This window comes from Dama dama, chromosome 18 (assembly GCF_033118175.1).
Source record: "Dama dama isolate Ldn47 chromosome 18, ASM3311817v1, whole genome shotgun sequence".
NCBI lineage: Eukaryota > Metazoa > Chordata > Mammalia > Artiodactyla > Cervidae > Dama > Dama dama.
The window spans coordinates 62,851,253-62,867,397 of NC_083698.1; the positions used below are offsets into that span (position 1 = coordinate 62,851,253).

At 43.4% G+C, this 16,145-nt stretch overlaps 1 protein-coding gene across 4 annotated transcripts in view; it reads left to right on the top strand.

Annotated features, from left to right (window-relative positions):
• Positions 1-14,221, top strand: part of NOD1 (nucleotide binding oligomerization domain containing 1) — an 85,240-nt gene extending 71,019 nt beyond the window's left edge. For all 4 annotated transcript variants that reach the window (XM_061165434.1, XM_061165433.1, XM_061165435.1 and 1 more), the window contains 3 exons: positions 1,039-1,122; positions 5,957-6,040; positions 13,093-14,221. In XM_061165434.1, coding sequence (XP_061021417.1) covers positions 1,039-1,122; positions 5,957-6,040; positions 13,093-13,165 — 241 coding nt within the window. In that variant the 3' untranslated portion in view covers positions 13,166-14,221. The remainder of the gene's footprint in view (positions 1-1,038; positions 1,123-5,956; positions 6,041-13,092) is intronic.
• The last annotated feature ends 1,924 nt before the right edge of the window (positions 14,222-16,145 follow it).

Here is a 16,145-nt window from a genome sequence, read left to right on the forward strand (position 1 = left end):
ACCATGCAAGGAGGGTTGTACCATTACTGTTAACATTTACTGATGGGAAAACTCAGGCCCAGAGTTCAACCACCTGCTGCGGTCACCCTGCTAGGAAGCGATTCCCAGCTGGTCTATCTGACTCAGAGCGTCTTAAATGCTCTTTAGCCTCTTTCTTGATCCTACCTCAGTCTCTCTAAAGGCTGCACACTCACAACTTTATTTTTCCAATTGCCTCTATTGATACTGAAATTTGTTCACATCTTACATTATGACCAAAAAAGACTGCAATCAGTACTGCATGTATAGAAACCTGTGTGTAATGTCTTTGCACACCATAAGGTCAATTTCTAGAAGTCTAATCATTGGTCCAAAGTGAAACACATTTAAAATTTAGATAGACACTACGAAATTGCCCTTCAAGGAATGATTTTTTAATTTTTTTCTATTCTCCTTCCTTTATTTATTCTTTCATCCACTGGCACAACAGGGTTTAATCCTCTTTACAACCAGGAGCTTCTCACCCTCTCTGCTTTACCCAGGTCACTTTCTGCTTTTAAGAACAACTGAGACACTCCTGGAACTTTCAGTCACAGAACTTGGGTCCTTCATAACTGGCAAAGTGATGATCACATATTAATGTGCATTTGGCAGGCTTTTCGAGGTCTTCATCAGACTGAATTTAGTAACAGACTGTCTTTGGTGTTCAAGGGATCTTAAAGGCTGCAGGAGATCAGAGAAGCAAGCATTGGTCCCTTGCTTTCTGTGGGCCCCTGTCTTCTGTGAAATCCAAGAGCTCAGCAAGGATGGAAGGGGAGTGTGGGCTCCCCAACAACAGCAGGGCTAAGAAGTAGGAGCTTGGGTGAAGGATTTGCACTAGAAATGAAGCTCCATTTATTGTCATTGGGGCTAAGAGGCTGGGTTTGGAGCCTGGCTGTTTGCTGAGTTCTCAGCAAGTGATTAGCAGCATAAGCTGGAGACGCCTGGGCCAGGAACTCAATGAAGAAAGGGTACCAGGCAGGACTGACTTTCTGAATCCATTCTTCCTTTTTCTTACAGGCTTACCAAAAATGAACTTGATGATGAAGTGGCAGAGAGCTTTGCAGAGATGTTGAAAGTCAACCAGACATTGAAACATTTATGGTAATTCAGATTTCAACACTGTGCTTTTTAAAAAAAACTTTAACATAAAATTGACATACCATAAAAGTCACTCTTTTGAAGTGTACAGTTCAGTGATTTTTAGCATATTTATAGGTTGTACAGTCAACACTACTCTCTTAACTCTAGAGCATTTTACCTAACCACCTGCCCTACTCCCCAAAAACCTGTATGCATTAAGCAATCACTCCCCATCCTTCTTCCCCCTTGGTTCCTGCATGTGTGCTAAGTCACCTTGTATCCGACTTTGTGACTCTAAGGACCGTCGTAGCCCAACAGGCTCCTTTGTCCCTGGGATTTAGCATTGAGAGTCCCTTGGACTGCAAGGAGATCCAAGCAGTCCATCCTAGAGGAGATCAATCCTGGGTGTTCATTGGAAGGACTGATGCTGAAGCTGAAACTCCAGTACTTTGGCCACCTCATGCGAAGAGTTGACTCATTGGAAAAGACCCTGATGCTGGGAGGGATTGGGGGCAGGAGGAGAAGAGGACGACAGAGGATGAGATGGCTGGATGGCATCACCAACTCGATGGACATGAGTTTGAGTAAACTCCGGAAGTTGGTGATGGACAGGGAGGCCTGGTGTGCTGCAATTCATGGGGTCGCAAAGAGTTGGACATGACTGAATGACTGAACTGACTGACTGCACTGAATCTTATTTTCTGTCTCTCTGGATTTGCCTTTTCTGGGCCTTTCATAGAGATGCAGTCATACGATATGGGACCTTTGGTTTCCATGTTATTTCAGTAGCATAAGTTTTCAAACTTCACCTACACTGTAGCATGTATCAGTACTCCATTGCTTTTTATGGCTGAATATTCCATTGTATGGATAGTCCACGTTTTGTTTGTCCATTCATCAGTTGATGGACATTTGGATTGTTTCTACTTTATGACTGTTATGAATAATGCTACTGTGAACATTCGTGCATGTTTGTGTAACCATATGTTTTCATTTCTTTTGGGTATATACTTAGGAATAGAATTTCAGGGTTATATGGTTATTTTGTTAACTGCTAAACTGTTTTCCAAGGTGATTATGCTATTTACATTCTCACCAGTCAGGTATGAGGGTCACCATTTCTCCACGTCCTCACCAACACAGGTTATTGGTCTTTTGGGGTCATACCATCCTATGGGATATGAAGTGCTGTCTCATCATGGTTTTGATTTGCATTTCCCTGACACTAACAATGTTGGGTGTCTTTTCATGTGCATATTGGCCATTTGTATATCTTCTTTGGAGAACTGGCTCCACATTTTTTGTTCATTTGTAAATTGGGTTTGGCTCTGGTAAGTCACTTTAGTTGTGTCCGACTCTCTGCAACCCTTTGAACTGTAGCCCACCAGGCTCCTCTGTCCATGGGGATTCTCCAGGCAAGAATACTGGAATGGGTTGCTGAGCCCTCCTCCAGGGGATCTTCCTCACCCAGGGATCAAACTCTTGTCCTGCATTGCCAGGTGGGTTCTTTACCACTGGTAACGCCTGGGAAGCCCTAAATTGGGTTATGTGCCTTTTAATTGCTGAGTTGTTAGGATTCTTTAAATATTCTAGGTGCTAGACATTTACTAGATAGATGATTTGCAAATTATTTCTTTTCAGTTTCTTCACAGTGCCCTTTGAAGCACCAGTTTTTAGTTTTGATGAAGTCCAATTTATTTTTTCTTTAGTTGCTTGTGCTTTAGGTTGTCTAAGAAATCATTGCCTGATCCAAGGTCACAAAGATTTCCTAAGTGTTACAGTTTTGCTCTTACATTTAGGTCTTTGATCCATTTGGAGTTCATTTCTGTGTATGGTATGAGGTTTGGGGTCCAACTTTATTTTATTGCATCTAGATAATCAGTTGTCCCAGCACCACATGTTGAAAAGACTCTTCTCTTTTGAATGGCCCTGACACTTTTGTCAAATCAGTTGACCATAAATGTGTGAGTTTATTTCTGAATTTTCTATTCTGGTTGAGCCATATGTTTATCCTTATGCCAGGACCATACTGTCCTGCTTATTGTAACTCTGTAATAAGTTTTTGACACCAGGAAGTGTGTGTTTCCAACTTTGTTCTTCTTTCTTAATATTGTTTTGACTATTCTGGGTCCCTTGCCTTTCCACGTGAATTTTAGATCACCATGTCAGTTTCTATATATATATATATATATATATATAAACCCAGTGTGTTACTTTTACATCTGTTTTTTTCCCTTTTCTTTCTGACCCTTTCTTACTTTTATGCCTTTCCCTAGGTGTCAGGCCAGCCTCTCCAGGGAGAACACAGCAAGAAGAGGGCTAGAGAGTGAGTCTTTGCTCTTTGTGTGAGCACAGACCACACTGGCCAGGGTGAAGGTAGCCAGTGGGCCTGAGCACTGCCAGCCTTTTAACCTCTCCTCCTACCCAGCCTCTTGCCAGGTCTAGGCTGCAGGCAGCTCAGCCTACCTCCAGCAAGGCGTAGGTGGTGCCACTGGTCGCAACCATGGAAGGGGTCATTAGGAAATAGCAGAATTTAACTGAATGCAGAACTCTGTGCCCGCTTCCAGGTTCTATTTTTGCTCCTTTTGCAAAAAAAGTCGAAGTCACACTGTGGTCATGCGTACCACCTCTGCATCAAGACCAGGGGCCCCAGTCTGTGGGAGATATGGCAGCGATCACTGGCTCCTGGCTACAGCATGGTTGCCTAGTCCTGTGTGCTTGGGCAGGAATGGTGACAAGAACTTGTACTTGGCACCGTGGTAGAGACTGAGAACTACTTCATACCCATCCTCCTATTGAAACTCACACACTCAGGCTTGTGGGCTCTCTTACAGTTATTATTCTCATGTTATAGGTCAGGCAACCGAAGAACAGAGAGCTTCTTCAAGGATCTATAGCTGGAAGGTGGGGAGTAGGTGTAATTGTATGTGAGGAGAGCTTTTAACCATGCTATACTGCTTCCTTCTAAGGGACTGGCTTAATTTCTGAAATCTCATCAGTCATGGTAATTCAGGCCTTCATCTTCCTCATACAGCTGCCTTCTTGGATAGGTCAAGTGCATTTGCAGCCTTTATCTTCAAAAAGCCAGAGGAGAGGAGTGAACCTGTGATAAAAAAGAGAGAAAAAAAAAAAAGTAGACATATCACTGACTTGTGCTGCACTTTTTTCCTGGGTGGGCTAGAAGCACAGCCTCCCAGGGGAGCAATTCAGGACTTGTTCAGGCTTCTCAGGTCTATCTGAAACCTTCCTTTCATTGAGTCACTGTTACCCAACATAATGGGGTATAGTCCTAGAGGCCCCAGTATGGATGCTTTTCCACTGGGACTCAGGAATAGTTCCCCCTCCCTGCCTCTCAGATGGTGGATAGGACATGGCACCATTTTGGAAGCCTCTTCCCCCTCCCTGGCAAAGAAGAGAATGCCTAGCTCTTTAAACATACTTAACTTTAAAAGCTGCCTTGCCTTTTTCCAGCCACCTGGAAGGGAGATATCAGACTGCGTGTTCCCAGGTACATTCTTTAGAATTTGTTGTTCAGATTGGTAGTCTCCAAACAAAAGTGTCAAGCACACATGCATGTATATGTTCATGTAATAAAGTACCTACATGTGAATATACAGATTATGCTCATGCTAAAAATATACAGAAAAGTTAAACATTAAAAAAATTTATTGTTGTAAAACTTAATACAATGTTTAATTTCTGCTGTACCGCACAGTAACTCAGTTATATATTTAAAAATATTTTTTAAGTCTTTACTGAATTCGTTATGATATTGATTCTCTTGTTCTGGTTTTTTGGCCATAAGGCATTTTTAGCTCCCCAACCAGGGATCGAATCTGCATCCCCTTCACTGGAAGACAAAGTCTTAAATCAGTGGACTGCCAGGGAAGTCCCCTGTGTATTGTTTTTCATTTTCTTTTCCATTATGGTTTATCACAGGACTTTGACTATAGTTTCCTGTGTTATATAGTAGGATCTTGTTGTTTATCCATCCTGTATATAATAAATTGCATCTATGAATCCCAAATTCCCAACCCTTCCTCCTTATTGCCAGCCACAAAGTCTGTTTTCTATATTTGTTTTGCAGTCTATTTTTATTTTGTAGATAGGTTCATTTGTGTAATATTTTAGATTCCACATATAAGTGCTATCATACGGTATTTGTCCTTCTCTGCTTAGTATGATATTCTTAATGGCTGAGTAACAGTTCATAGTGTGTGTGTATATATATACACACACACACAACCCCCCCCCCCACACACATCTTCTGTATCCATTCATCTGATGGCTATTTAGGTTGTTTCCATGTGTGGGCTATTGTGTATCTTTTTAAATTAGTTTTATCTGGATATATGCCCAGGAGTAGGATTGTTGGATCTTATGGCAACTCTATTTTTTAGTTTCTTTTAAGGAACCTCCATACCATTTTCAATAGTGGCTGCACCAATTTACATTCCCACCAACAGTGTAGGAGGATTCCCTTTTCTTCAAATCCCCTCCAGTATTTATTATTTTTAGACTTTTTAAACATGGCCATTCTGACTGGTATGAAGTGGTACCTTATTGTGGTTTTGATTTTCACCTCTCCAATAATTAGTGACACAGCATCTTTTCATGTATGTCTTCTTTGGAGAAATGCCTACTTAGGTCTTCTGCCCATCAGAAAACAAACATTTTAAAACACGTCATTTATTCTCATGAGTCTGATCTAGACAATCTTTGCTAGACTGAAAGTTAAATGGACTCAGTTCTTCCTGATCCTGTCTCTCATTCCATCATACCCTTCCAACCCCCTAATGACATGGACAGAGTTCATCCAGTATGCCTTGATACAAAAGGCATGTTTTTCTTTCAGGCTTATCCAGAACCAGATTACAGCCAAGGGGATTGCCCAGTTGGCAGAGGCATTACAGAAGAACACTGGCATAATGGAGATTTGGTAAGACTGATCTACTCCTTTTTATAGTAATAACAACAGTGATTATTTACTTAGCACCATTGACTATGTGCTATGCACAATGTAAGGCAATGTGCATTTATTTCTCATCTTTCCAACAATCTGTAAAGTAGGTAGTACTGTTTCCATTTCATAGATGTAGAAACTGAGGCCCAGACCCAGGTCACACCTAAGAGGAGAAGCTGAAATTCAGCGAAGGCTGTGACTTCATAGTCAGGACACTCTTCTGCAGTCCCCCTGTCCTGGATTGTACAGGGGCAGACAGACTGAGAAATGATTCCCACTGAGAGATGGCCTGGAGTCTGAAGCATGTTCTTTTCCTGTCTGGGCTTCCAGGCTGTATTTGAGCTGACTGTACTCTTTTCCAACTTCCTGTTTCTCTTCTGAGGACTTGCTTATGCCAGCAGAAGGAAAGCCCATGGCCTGCCTTATTGCAATGTTGCGCCCCATTCCATTTCTCGTGCCTCCCACGGGACACATGCACCCCCCCCACTTCCCTCACAGGTAGGACTGGGCCTGGAGTATATTCAGCAGGGTGAGGGAATGTGTGTGTCCCACTAGTAACAGAAAGGGCCCTGACTGCCTCAGTACTGATATAACCAAGTTGAGAACAGAGGGGCCCTGTGTCCTTGAACCCAGACCCCCCAAGAGCCCTGGAATTTGCTCTCTGCCCCAGGCCTGGCCTGAGACAGCCCAGCAGAGTGTGAGGCTCAGACCTACATGGAAAGCCTGGCAGGGGCCAGAGACCACAGGAGTTCATGCTCCATCTAGGGTCCTGAGATCCATGGAGCAGCCTTGCCATGACCCAAACCCTCAGTTCAGGGGGTAGTTACTCATTAACTATAGTACTTTTTTCATACTGGGGAGAAGAATTTCATAGCCTGAAAAATATAAGTCAAGGTACAGCTTGCTCCCTGATCTTAGCTGCTAGAACAGTGTTTTTTACTTTAGAACTCCTTAGAGGATCATAAATTGGTTTGGTAGGTTATAACTAGCATTATTTAAAGAATGAAATGGAGTAGAACACCAGAATGCTGTGTGCACACTATGAGATATTTCATAATCTAATTTCAGATGTGGGTGTGTATGTATATATGTGTACCAGCATAGACGCTGGTTCACAATGTAAAATGTTCTTATTTGGAGGCAAAGCCAAAAAATCATTTGAAAACATTATGCTTGAGAAGAGAGCCCAGGCTCCAAACAGATTGATCGAGGCGCTGTGGCAAGTCGTCTTCAAAGCCAAGCCTGCTCCTCAGTCAGGAATCCTTTCCTAGAAGTACCCCATTTGCTGCTGACTCTGTTGTTTGAAGATGGCAGACAGAGGTGGGGAGAGGACAGGAGACTAGGCTGGACAGTCTGTGGACCACAGCTGGCTTCCACTCTGCTCAGTGACTGGTTAGGATGGTTTAAGCACATGCAGCTGCTTTAATTTTGACTGGCTTGAAATGGCCTACCAAAGACCATTGTTCCTACACAAAGAAATATTTGTATAGGACCAAGTATCAGTCTTTAAGGCATGCTGTGTAGAACCTGAACAAGGCATTGGTGTCAGGAAGGATTAGAAAAGAGGACAAGGAGGAAGCCTTGGGCGCTGGCCCAGGCGTTATCTTCACTCCAGCCCCTGGTTCATCCGAGAAGTCTCACATCATGGGCTGCCAGGGCTGGGGTCAGGCTCTGCCCAGGGTCACCACTGGCAGAGATTACCTTTGGCCATCTCCTTGGACTCTTTATCTGTAATGCCATTTATGTCTGCCTCATCCCCGTTCAAAAAGAACTTGAGATCTGAAGTCCCTCGGTGAGTTATGCCTTCAAAGACAGAAATTAGCAGAGTTCAATGACCCGGTGTAATAAATTATAGCACTTACCCACACTCCATTGTAAGAGCTTTCTGTGAGGCTCTCTCCTCCAGACTCCTTGAGGGTAGGGCCTCTGTCAAGGTCACTGCAGAGTCCCCAGGGAAAGCACTGCATCTTAATTTGTTGAATAACAAATGAGTGCTTGAGTGCCAGGTGCTGTGCCGATTCCGAGAATCCAGTGGTGAGGAAGATATAGTAAAGGAAAAAATTATTCAAGTAATTATTTAATGACAGTCATGATGAGTGCTAGAGAGGGGAAAGCTGAGAAGGGAACCTAATACAAAGAAGGTTTCAGGGAAGGCCTCCTGAAGGAAGTGGCATTTAAACTAAGCCATGAAGGATAAATAGATCATCAGCTGAAGTGGGAAGAAAGTGTTCTAGGAAAGAGGACATCATGTGCAAAAGTTCTGAGGCAGGAGGGAACGTGGTACCCTTGAAGAACAGGGTAGGAGAAGGGCCACAGGAGGTGGAGGTGATGGGCAGAGACTAGACCATGAAAGATCTATGGGTCCTTTTGCATATTTTTGGTGTTTATCCTAAAAGCAGTAGAAAGTCATTGAAGGGTTTCAAGCAAAGATGGATGTGCTCAGAGCCGCACTGTAAAACAAACAAACAAACAAAAAACACCACCCTGGCTCCTGTGGGAAAGTGGACTGGGAAAGGCCAGAGAAGAGGTGATAGAAAGGCAGATCAGGACGGTGGTGGGGAACATATGGGGAGGTTCCAGGGAGCCATGCTAGGGATACTTAGGAAACAAAACTTTGTGACAGAATATGAAGGTGGGGAAGGTGTCAAGGTTAACCTCCAGGTTACTAACTTGCACAACTGGAGGAAGGGTGGTGTGCCATATACGGAGCTCAGGAACCCTGGGGAGAGGTGCCCACTTTGAGGTACCTGGGAGGCATCCAGATGAAGATGTCAAGCAGGTAAGAGGCGCCGGAGTAGAGAGGTCTCGCCCAGGTCACTGACATACAGATGAGGCCAGGGATAGATGAGGTTCTTCTGGGGAAAAGGGCCAGGCCCCAAGCCTGGAGGAAATCCATTATTTAGAGGTCATGTGGAGGAGACTATAGAAATAAAGGAGATGGAGTGGTCAGATGTAGGAAAGAAACCAGAGAGTGTAAATATCAAGCCAAGAAATGGATGGTAGTGTTTCAAAGAAGAGGAAGACATGCCTATGAAGGGCAAGAAAGATAAGGCCTGAAAAATGTCATTTAAATTCAGTTTTATTGAGGCTATTGGTGACCTCAGATCCATTCCATGGAGTGATGGTATCTCCATGAAGGGATTTTTTAAAAACTGGATTATAATTGCTTTACAGCGTTGAGAGTTTCTGCTGTACCACAGCCTGACTCAGCTATGTGTATACATGTATCTCCTCCCTCTTGAGCATCCCTCTAGGTCCTCACACAGCATTGAGATGAGCTCCCTGTGCTATATAGCAGCTTCCCATAGCTGTCTGTTTTACATGGTAGTGCATATATCTCAATGCTACTCTCTCAATTTGTCCCACCCTCTCCTTCCCTCACTGTGTCCACAAGTCAGTTCTCTATGTCTGCATCTCTATTCCTGCCCTGCAAATAGGTTCACCAGTACTAAATTTTTCTAGATTCTGTGTGTGTGTATATATATACATTAATATATTTTTCTGACTTGACTTTACTCTGTATGACAGACTCTAGGTTCATCCACGTTGTTAGAAATGACCCAATTTTGTTCCTTTTTGTGTTTGAGTAATATTTCATTGTATATATATACCACATCTTCTTTATCCATTTGTCTGTCCATTTAGGCTATTTTAAGTAGTGTTGCAGTGAATACTGGAGCACATGTATCTTTCTGAATTATTGTTTTCTCAGAGTATATGCCTAGGTGTAGGATTACTGGGTCCTATGATAGTTTTTAGTTTTTTAAGGAACCTCAATACTGTTCTCCATAGTAGTTGTATTAATTTACATTCCCACCAGTAGTGCAGGAGGGTTCCCTTTTCTCCTCATCCTCTCCAGCATTTATTATTTGTAGATTTGTTTTGATGATGGCCATTCTGACTGGTGTGAGGTGATACCTCATTGAAGTTTTGGTTTGCATTTCTTTAATAATGAGTGATGTTGAGCATCTTTTCATGTGTTTTTTTGCCATCTGGAAATGATTAACAAGTCATCAAGATGGCAAAGTAAAAGGATATGGAGGTCATCTTCTCCCACAAACACATCAAAATTACATCCAAGTGTAGAACAAGTCTCATGGAAAACTGGAAACTGGCAAGAGAAGTCCTATACAACCAAGGCTACAAGAAAGATTCCCATGTAATCAGGTAGGATGGGAAAAAGAATCAGGTGAGGATGGCACCCCTGGGCAGGGACTAAGAGGAAAAGGAAGACCATCACGTGGATACTTGCCCTGGGAAGTGAGCGGGTTGAATCAGACTGGGTGTCCCAGTCCTGGGCTCCTGTGCAGAAGAGACAAGCCCCCTTGGCTGCCACCTCACTGTGCCCCTGAAGCCAAGCTGAGCAAACACCCCAGGCCCGCCCACTTCACACCACAGACTGGCACTAGATCTAGGGAAGCCAAGTCCTGGCAGAAGACCTGATCGAGGGACACAGACGTGGCCCCCAGGCGCCTGCTGGGTGGTTGCTACAACAGCGCTAACAAAACAGCCCCAATGTCTGATGGCAACACAGCCGCTTCGGCCGTAATGCCATGACCCCCCACTGCTAGCCAAGCACATGCTCCAGTCTCTTCAATGCCACAACCTTGTGCCAGACGTGGCATGACCACAGTGGGAAGAAGCATGACCTTGGGCTGCATCAGACCTCTGTAAATGCACAAGCCCCAGTGCAGGGAGAAGGGAAGACATACACCTCCAGGGAACAGAGCCAACTCAAAAGCCCAACGCTCAGGGCATTTGCCCCAGCAACTCTGGAGCAGCACCTGCCCTGTGTGATGGTCACTGAGCAGAGAGGAGATCCCACATCACAGCCTCTGCAGGTTCTAGCCATACCCCATCAAGGTGATGGTGGCCAGCACACCCTGAAGAAGACAGGGCTGGCATCCACAATCAAATCCAGTCCTCACACCAAAGACACCAGAGGGACACTCACATAAAAACACCTCTTCATGACCACAATAGATTGCTTTTCTCTTTTTCAGTGAATTTAGGTGAAACAGTTAAGTAAAAGGAAAAAGCAGAGGAACTACTCCCAATTGAAAGAGCAAGAGAAACCCCCTGGAAAAAGTAATGAAACAGAAAAGCTGGTAATAAAAATGCTAACTGAATGAAAAAAGAAAACTGATCTAAGCACAGATCATTTTAACAAAAACTATAAAAAGATCTAATCAAAAATAGGTAATTCAATGTCTGAGATAAAACTCACTCTAAAAGCAATAGCAGACTAAATGACACAAATGCAAATGATATGAAAGATAAAATAATGGAAATTAATCAATATAGCAGACAGAAAGAACGTGAAAAAAATGAAAGCAACATAAGAGATCTATGGAATAATATAAAATGTGCCAATATCTGCTTTGTAAGGATTCCAGAAGGAGAAAAGAGAAGACAATAAAACATATATTTGAAGAAAGTATGGCTGAAAACTTCCCAAACCTAAAGAAGGGAACAAATATCCAGGAACAGGAAGCACAGAAGGTCCCAAATAAGATGAACCCAAGCAGAACCACACCAAGACATACCATAAAAAATAGTCCTTTACAAGGAAATCCCCATCAGGCTATCAGCTGATTTCTCTGCAGAAACCTTGCATGCCAGAAAAAGTATTAATAGCATGATATATTCACAGTCCTGAAAGGGAAAATATCAACCTAGGATACTTAATCCCAGGAAGATTATCATATATATAGAATATATATATATATATATATATATATATATATATATATATATAATATAAGAATTTCTCAGAGAAGCAAAAAGCAAAGAATTCACCATTACAAAACCTACCCTAAGAGAAATGTTGAAGAATCTTCTCTAAATGGAAAAGAATCTATAGGAAAGGGAAAATACCAATAGGAAAGGCAAATACATATTGAGGATTGAAGATCGCTTAAACCAGTACATGGATTAAAAATGAAAAATGAAAAGACAGCCTGCAGAATGGGATAAAATATTTACAAATGATGAAATTGACAAGGGGTTAATGTCCAAAATATACGAACAGCTCAATTAAAAAATGGGTAGAAGACCTGAAGAGATGTTTTTCCAAAGACAATTTACAGATTCCCAACAGGCACATGAAAAGGTGCTCAACATTACTAATTATTAGGAAATGCAAATCTAAACCCAATGAGGTATCACTTCACACCTGTCAGAATGGCCACCATCAAAGTCTACAAATAATAGAGAGGATATAGAGAAATGGGAACCCTCCTACACTGTTGGTGCAGCCACTATGGAAAACAATGTGGAGGATTCTTAAACTAACAGTAGAACTACCATATGATCCAGAAAAAGATAAAACACTAATTTGAAAAGAAATATGTACCCCAGTGTTCACAGCAGCACTATTTACAATAGCCAGGACATGGAAGCAACCCAAGTGCTCATCAACAGATGACTGGATTAATATGTGATAAACACACACGTATATGTACACACACATATGCACAATGGAATATTACTCGGCCATAAAAAAGAATGAAATACTGCTATTTACAAAGTGGATGGACCTAGAGAATATTATGCTAAAAGAAATAAGTCACAGAAAGAAAGACTATTATATCAGGCAGATATGGAATCTAAAAAACAATATACATGCCTGTATATATGCAAAACAAAAACAGACTCACAGATATAGAAAATGACCTTGTGGTTACCAAAAGGGTGAGGAACAAATCAGGGGTATGAGAGTAACATATATACAAATTACTGTATTATAATAAGAATATACTGTGTAGCACAGGAAGTTATACCCATTATCTTGTAATAACCTGTAATGAAAAATAATGTGCAGAAATACTGAATCACCATGGTGTACACCTAAAATTAACACAATACTGTAAATCAACTATACTTCAGTTTTAAAAAAGAAAAAAGTGTTTGACAGATCATGTTCTTTAATTTCAGGGTTGTGTGAAGTATGAGAGGGTGTTAGCAACACATGTTGGGAAGGTGTATACAGTAGCCCCTCACTTACTTGTGTTCTTTTTCTCCAACAGCTTAAATGGAAACTTGATAAAACCAGAGGAGGCCAAGGTCTTTGAAGATGAGAAGCGGATTGTCTGTTTCTGAGGGGATGTTTTCCTGTGGGTGGGTTTTGGCCCTGGGGGCGACTCTGCAGTTGCCTAGCTTGGATGGCAGCATCCAGGGTCTGCTGAGGTGGGACTGCTAAAAATCCTGCCTTCATGGTGCAGATCAGGTGGGCCCTCTGACTGGCAGAGTCCCTGAGTAGCTGTGACAATTCTGCAGGAAAAGCATGAGCCATTTTAGTGGCTGTAAACATTCTATGAAGAGATGTTAATGCATAGCCATGATTATTTAAATCTGCAACTAGAGGAAGGAGACTTGGAGCTCATACAAATGCCTGCCCAGAGGCCAGGGGGAGCAAGTCAGTCACTTCCATGTTCACTGAAGAGTGGAGACATGGTGCAAAGTTGGCACCATGTTTCTTGGGGGGCAAAGGTGCTCAACAAAGGAAAGTGTTTTACCTGAAATACTGTCTTCCTCCTCAGTACCTCCCCAAGTGTTGAGACTATTCCCACCTCAAACTGTAGCCACTGAGGGGGTGCAGTGTGGGGGTTTGACTCCTCCAAGGCTCTGTAGGGAGTTGGTGCCAAAGGAAGGCCCCACCATGGACTTTTGTCTTAGTCCTGGAGTTTCACTGTCTGCTGACAAAGATGGCAGGATGCCCTCTTCACCAGTCTGAGGGACAGGACAACGTCTTCACAATACTGAGGCTCCACTCAGGGCTTTTGTGGGATGGAACCGACCTCCAGAAGGCTGATGCTATGGGCTCTGCCCCAGGAAGACGAATCAGTACCATTCTCCAAAAGGAATAAAGGCCTGGTGTGCCCTTGTGGCCGAGGCATCCAAACTGGAGCTTCTCTCTTGCCCTGTGGAGAAAGGGAAGTCTCCTCCTGCCCCTGAGCAGTTGTGAGGATGGCTGTGTTGGAGGCAAGGCTCAGAGTCACTGAGAACTCGGCTGGGAGAGCATGATAGATCCCTGCCACCATGGCAGGCATGCGGTGGATGCTAAATGGGGGGAAGGAGGAGGTTTTCCCAGATAACTCATTCGTTTGCCAATTCATTTGTTAGTAAAATACTGAAACACTCATTATTTCTAATTGAGTTCAGTTCAGTTCAGTCGCTCAGTCGTGTCTGACTCTTTGCAACCCCATGAACCGCCAGGCCTCCCTGTCCATCACCAACTCCCGGAATTTACCCAAACTCATGTCCATTGAGTCGGTGATGCCATCCAACCATCTCCTGTCGTCTCCTCCTCCTCCTGCCCTCAATCTTTCCCAGCAATCTTTTCAAATGAGTCAGCTCTTTGTATCAGGTGGCTAAAGTATTGGAGTTTCAGCTTCAACATCAGTCCTTCCAGCTGTCTGAGTCAGGGGTTTTAAAAAGGAAGTCGGCCTGGCAAGCACGCTGTGACCCCTTCAGAGGCACTTACTGCATTGGGTGGGGCCCTGGGGCGACGTGCTGTGAGGAGAACTTACGAGGGCCACTCGGAGGCATCCTCAGTGTGATCCTTCACAAGTCCCTCCACCTACCAAGGCAGGGAAAGGTGTAGAAAGCATCTGCGGCTTCTCAGAGGGAATACCTTGAGTCCCTGGTAGCTGGGGCCAGGGTATGCCGGTATGGCTAGGTTTCATGGCCCTCACCACTGTTTCCTGATGGGCCGTCCCCTACCCTCCCCAGCTGTTCACTGCCAAGTGGAGGACCAGGGTGGGCTTGTACCGACTGTGGCAAGAGGCACTGAGCTGACGGGTAAATCGGGGGCCGTTCAACAGTACCTTGGAGTTGTCAGAAGTCCAGGCTGGCTTTATACTGCAGCCCCGGTTAAGAAGGGTATAATTCAACAAGTTAGCCCTGAAAGGTAGGGGGAAAATCCTGTACAGTCACATTGGAGCTATTCCTCTAAGGTCCTGGCCACCCCAGATTTGGGTATCTGCCTAACAGTCACCACCCCCACCCAAGGGAGGACCTCTCTTCAGAATATCTGAGCAGCAGATATGCCCAGATCACATAAAGGAATGAGCGGTTGGTGAGCTGAAGGCCAAGGGTGCTTAGAACAGACTTCAGACTTGCCGAGTCAGAGAACCACACTTCCCAGCTGACAGATGCATATTTTATTATAAACTGCTAAAACTAAACTTTGAGAGTCCTTCAGAATATCTGAGCAGCAGATATGCCCAGATCACATAAAGGAATGAGCGGTTGGTGAGCTGAAGGCCAAGGGTGCTTAGAACAGACTTCAGACTTGCCGAGTCAGAGAACCACACTTCCCAGCTGACAGATGCATATTTTATTATAAACTGCTAAAACTAAACTTTGAGAGTCTAAAATGAACCCAGAAACTACCAAATATTACTACTTTTAGAGACTATGAAAATTAAAACTGTTGCCTCTAAGGGAAACTGAATTTGTGTGATATTGAGTTAAATTCTAACCTGGAAATACTTTGGTTTTCCAGATGGCGAATGATGGATTTTCTTACAAAAGTGAAATTAGACTCCTAATTTGTTGGAAGGGTTCTCCATTACCCGTTTGTGAACTTCTCTGCAGAGAAATGGAGACTTGTCCTAATCAAGAAAAAGATAATAGGAAATTGGGGGGGAAAGGGAATTCCACAAACTTAGGATATGACTATTTCCACAGGACATGTTAGTTGATTTCAGGGAAGAAACCACAGCTTCCATGTTTCAGACCTACATATCCATGTTGACTTAGAACTTATAAAATAAGCCATGTCAAATCACTGTGGGGCTTTGGGCCACATCTTAAGACTGTCAAAATTTCAATTTCTACCTTGAGAACGGAAATCCCAGAGTACTGACTTACAAAGTTGTTGTGAGGATTAAATGAGCTGCCGCATGGAGATCAGTACAATGCTGGTGCAGGGTCAATGCTCAATGAAAGTGAAAGTCGCGTCCAACTCTTTGGACTCCACGCCAGAATACTGGAACGGGTAGCCTTTTCCCTTCTCCAGGGCATCTTCCCAACCCAGGGATCAAACCCAGGTCTCCCGCATTGCAGATGGATTGTC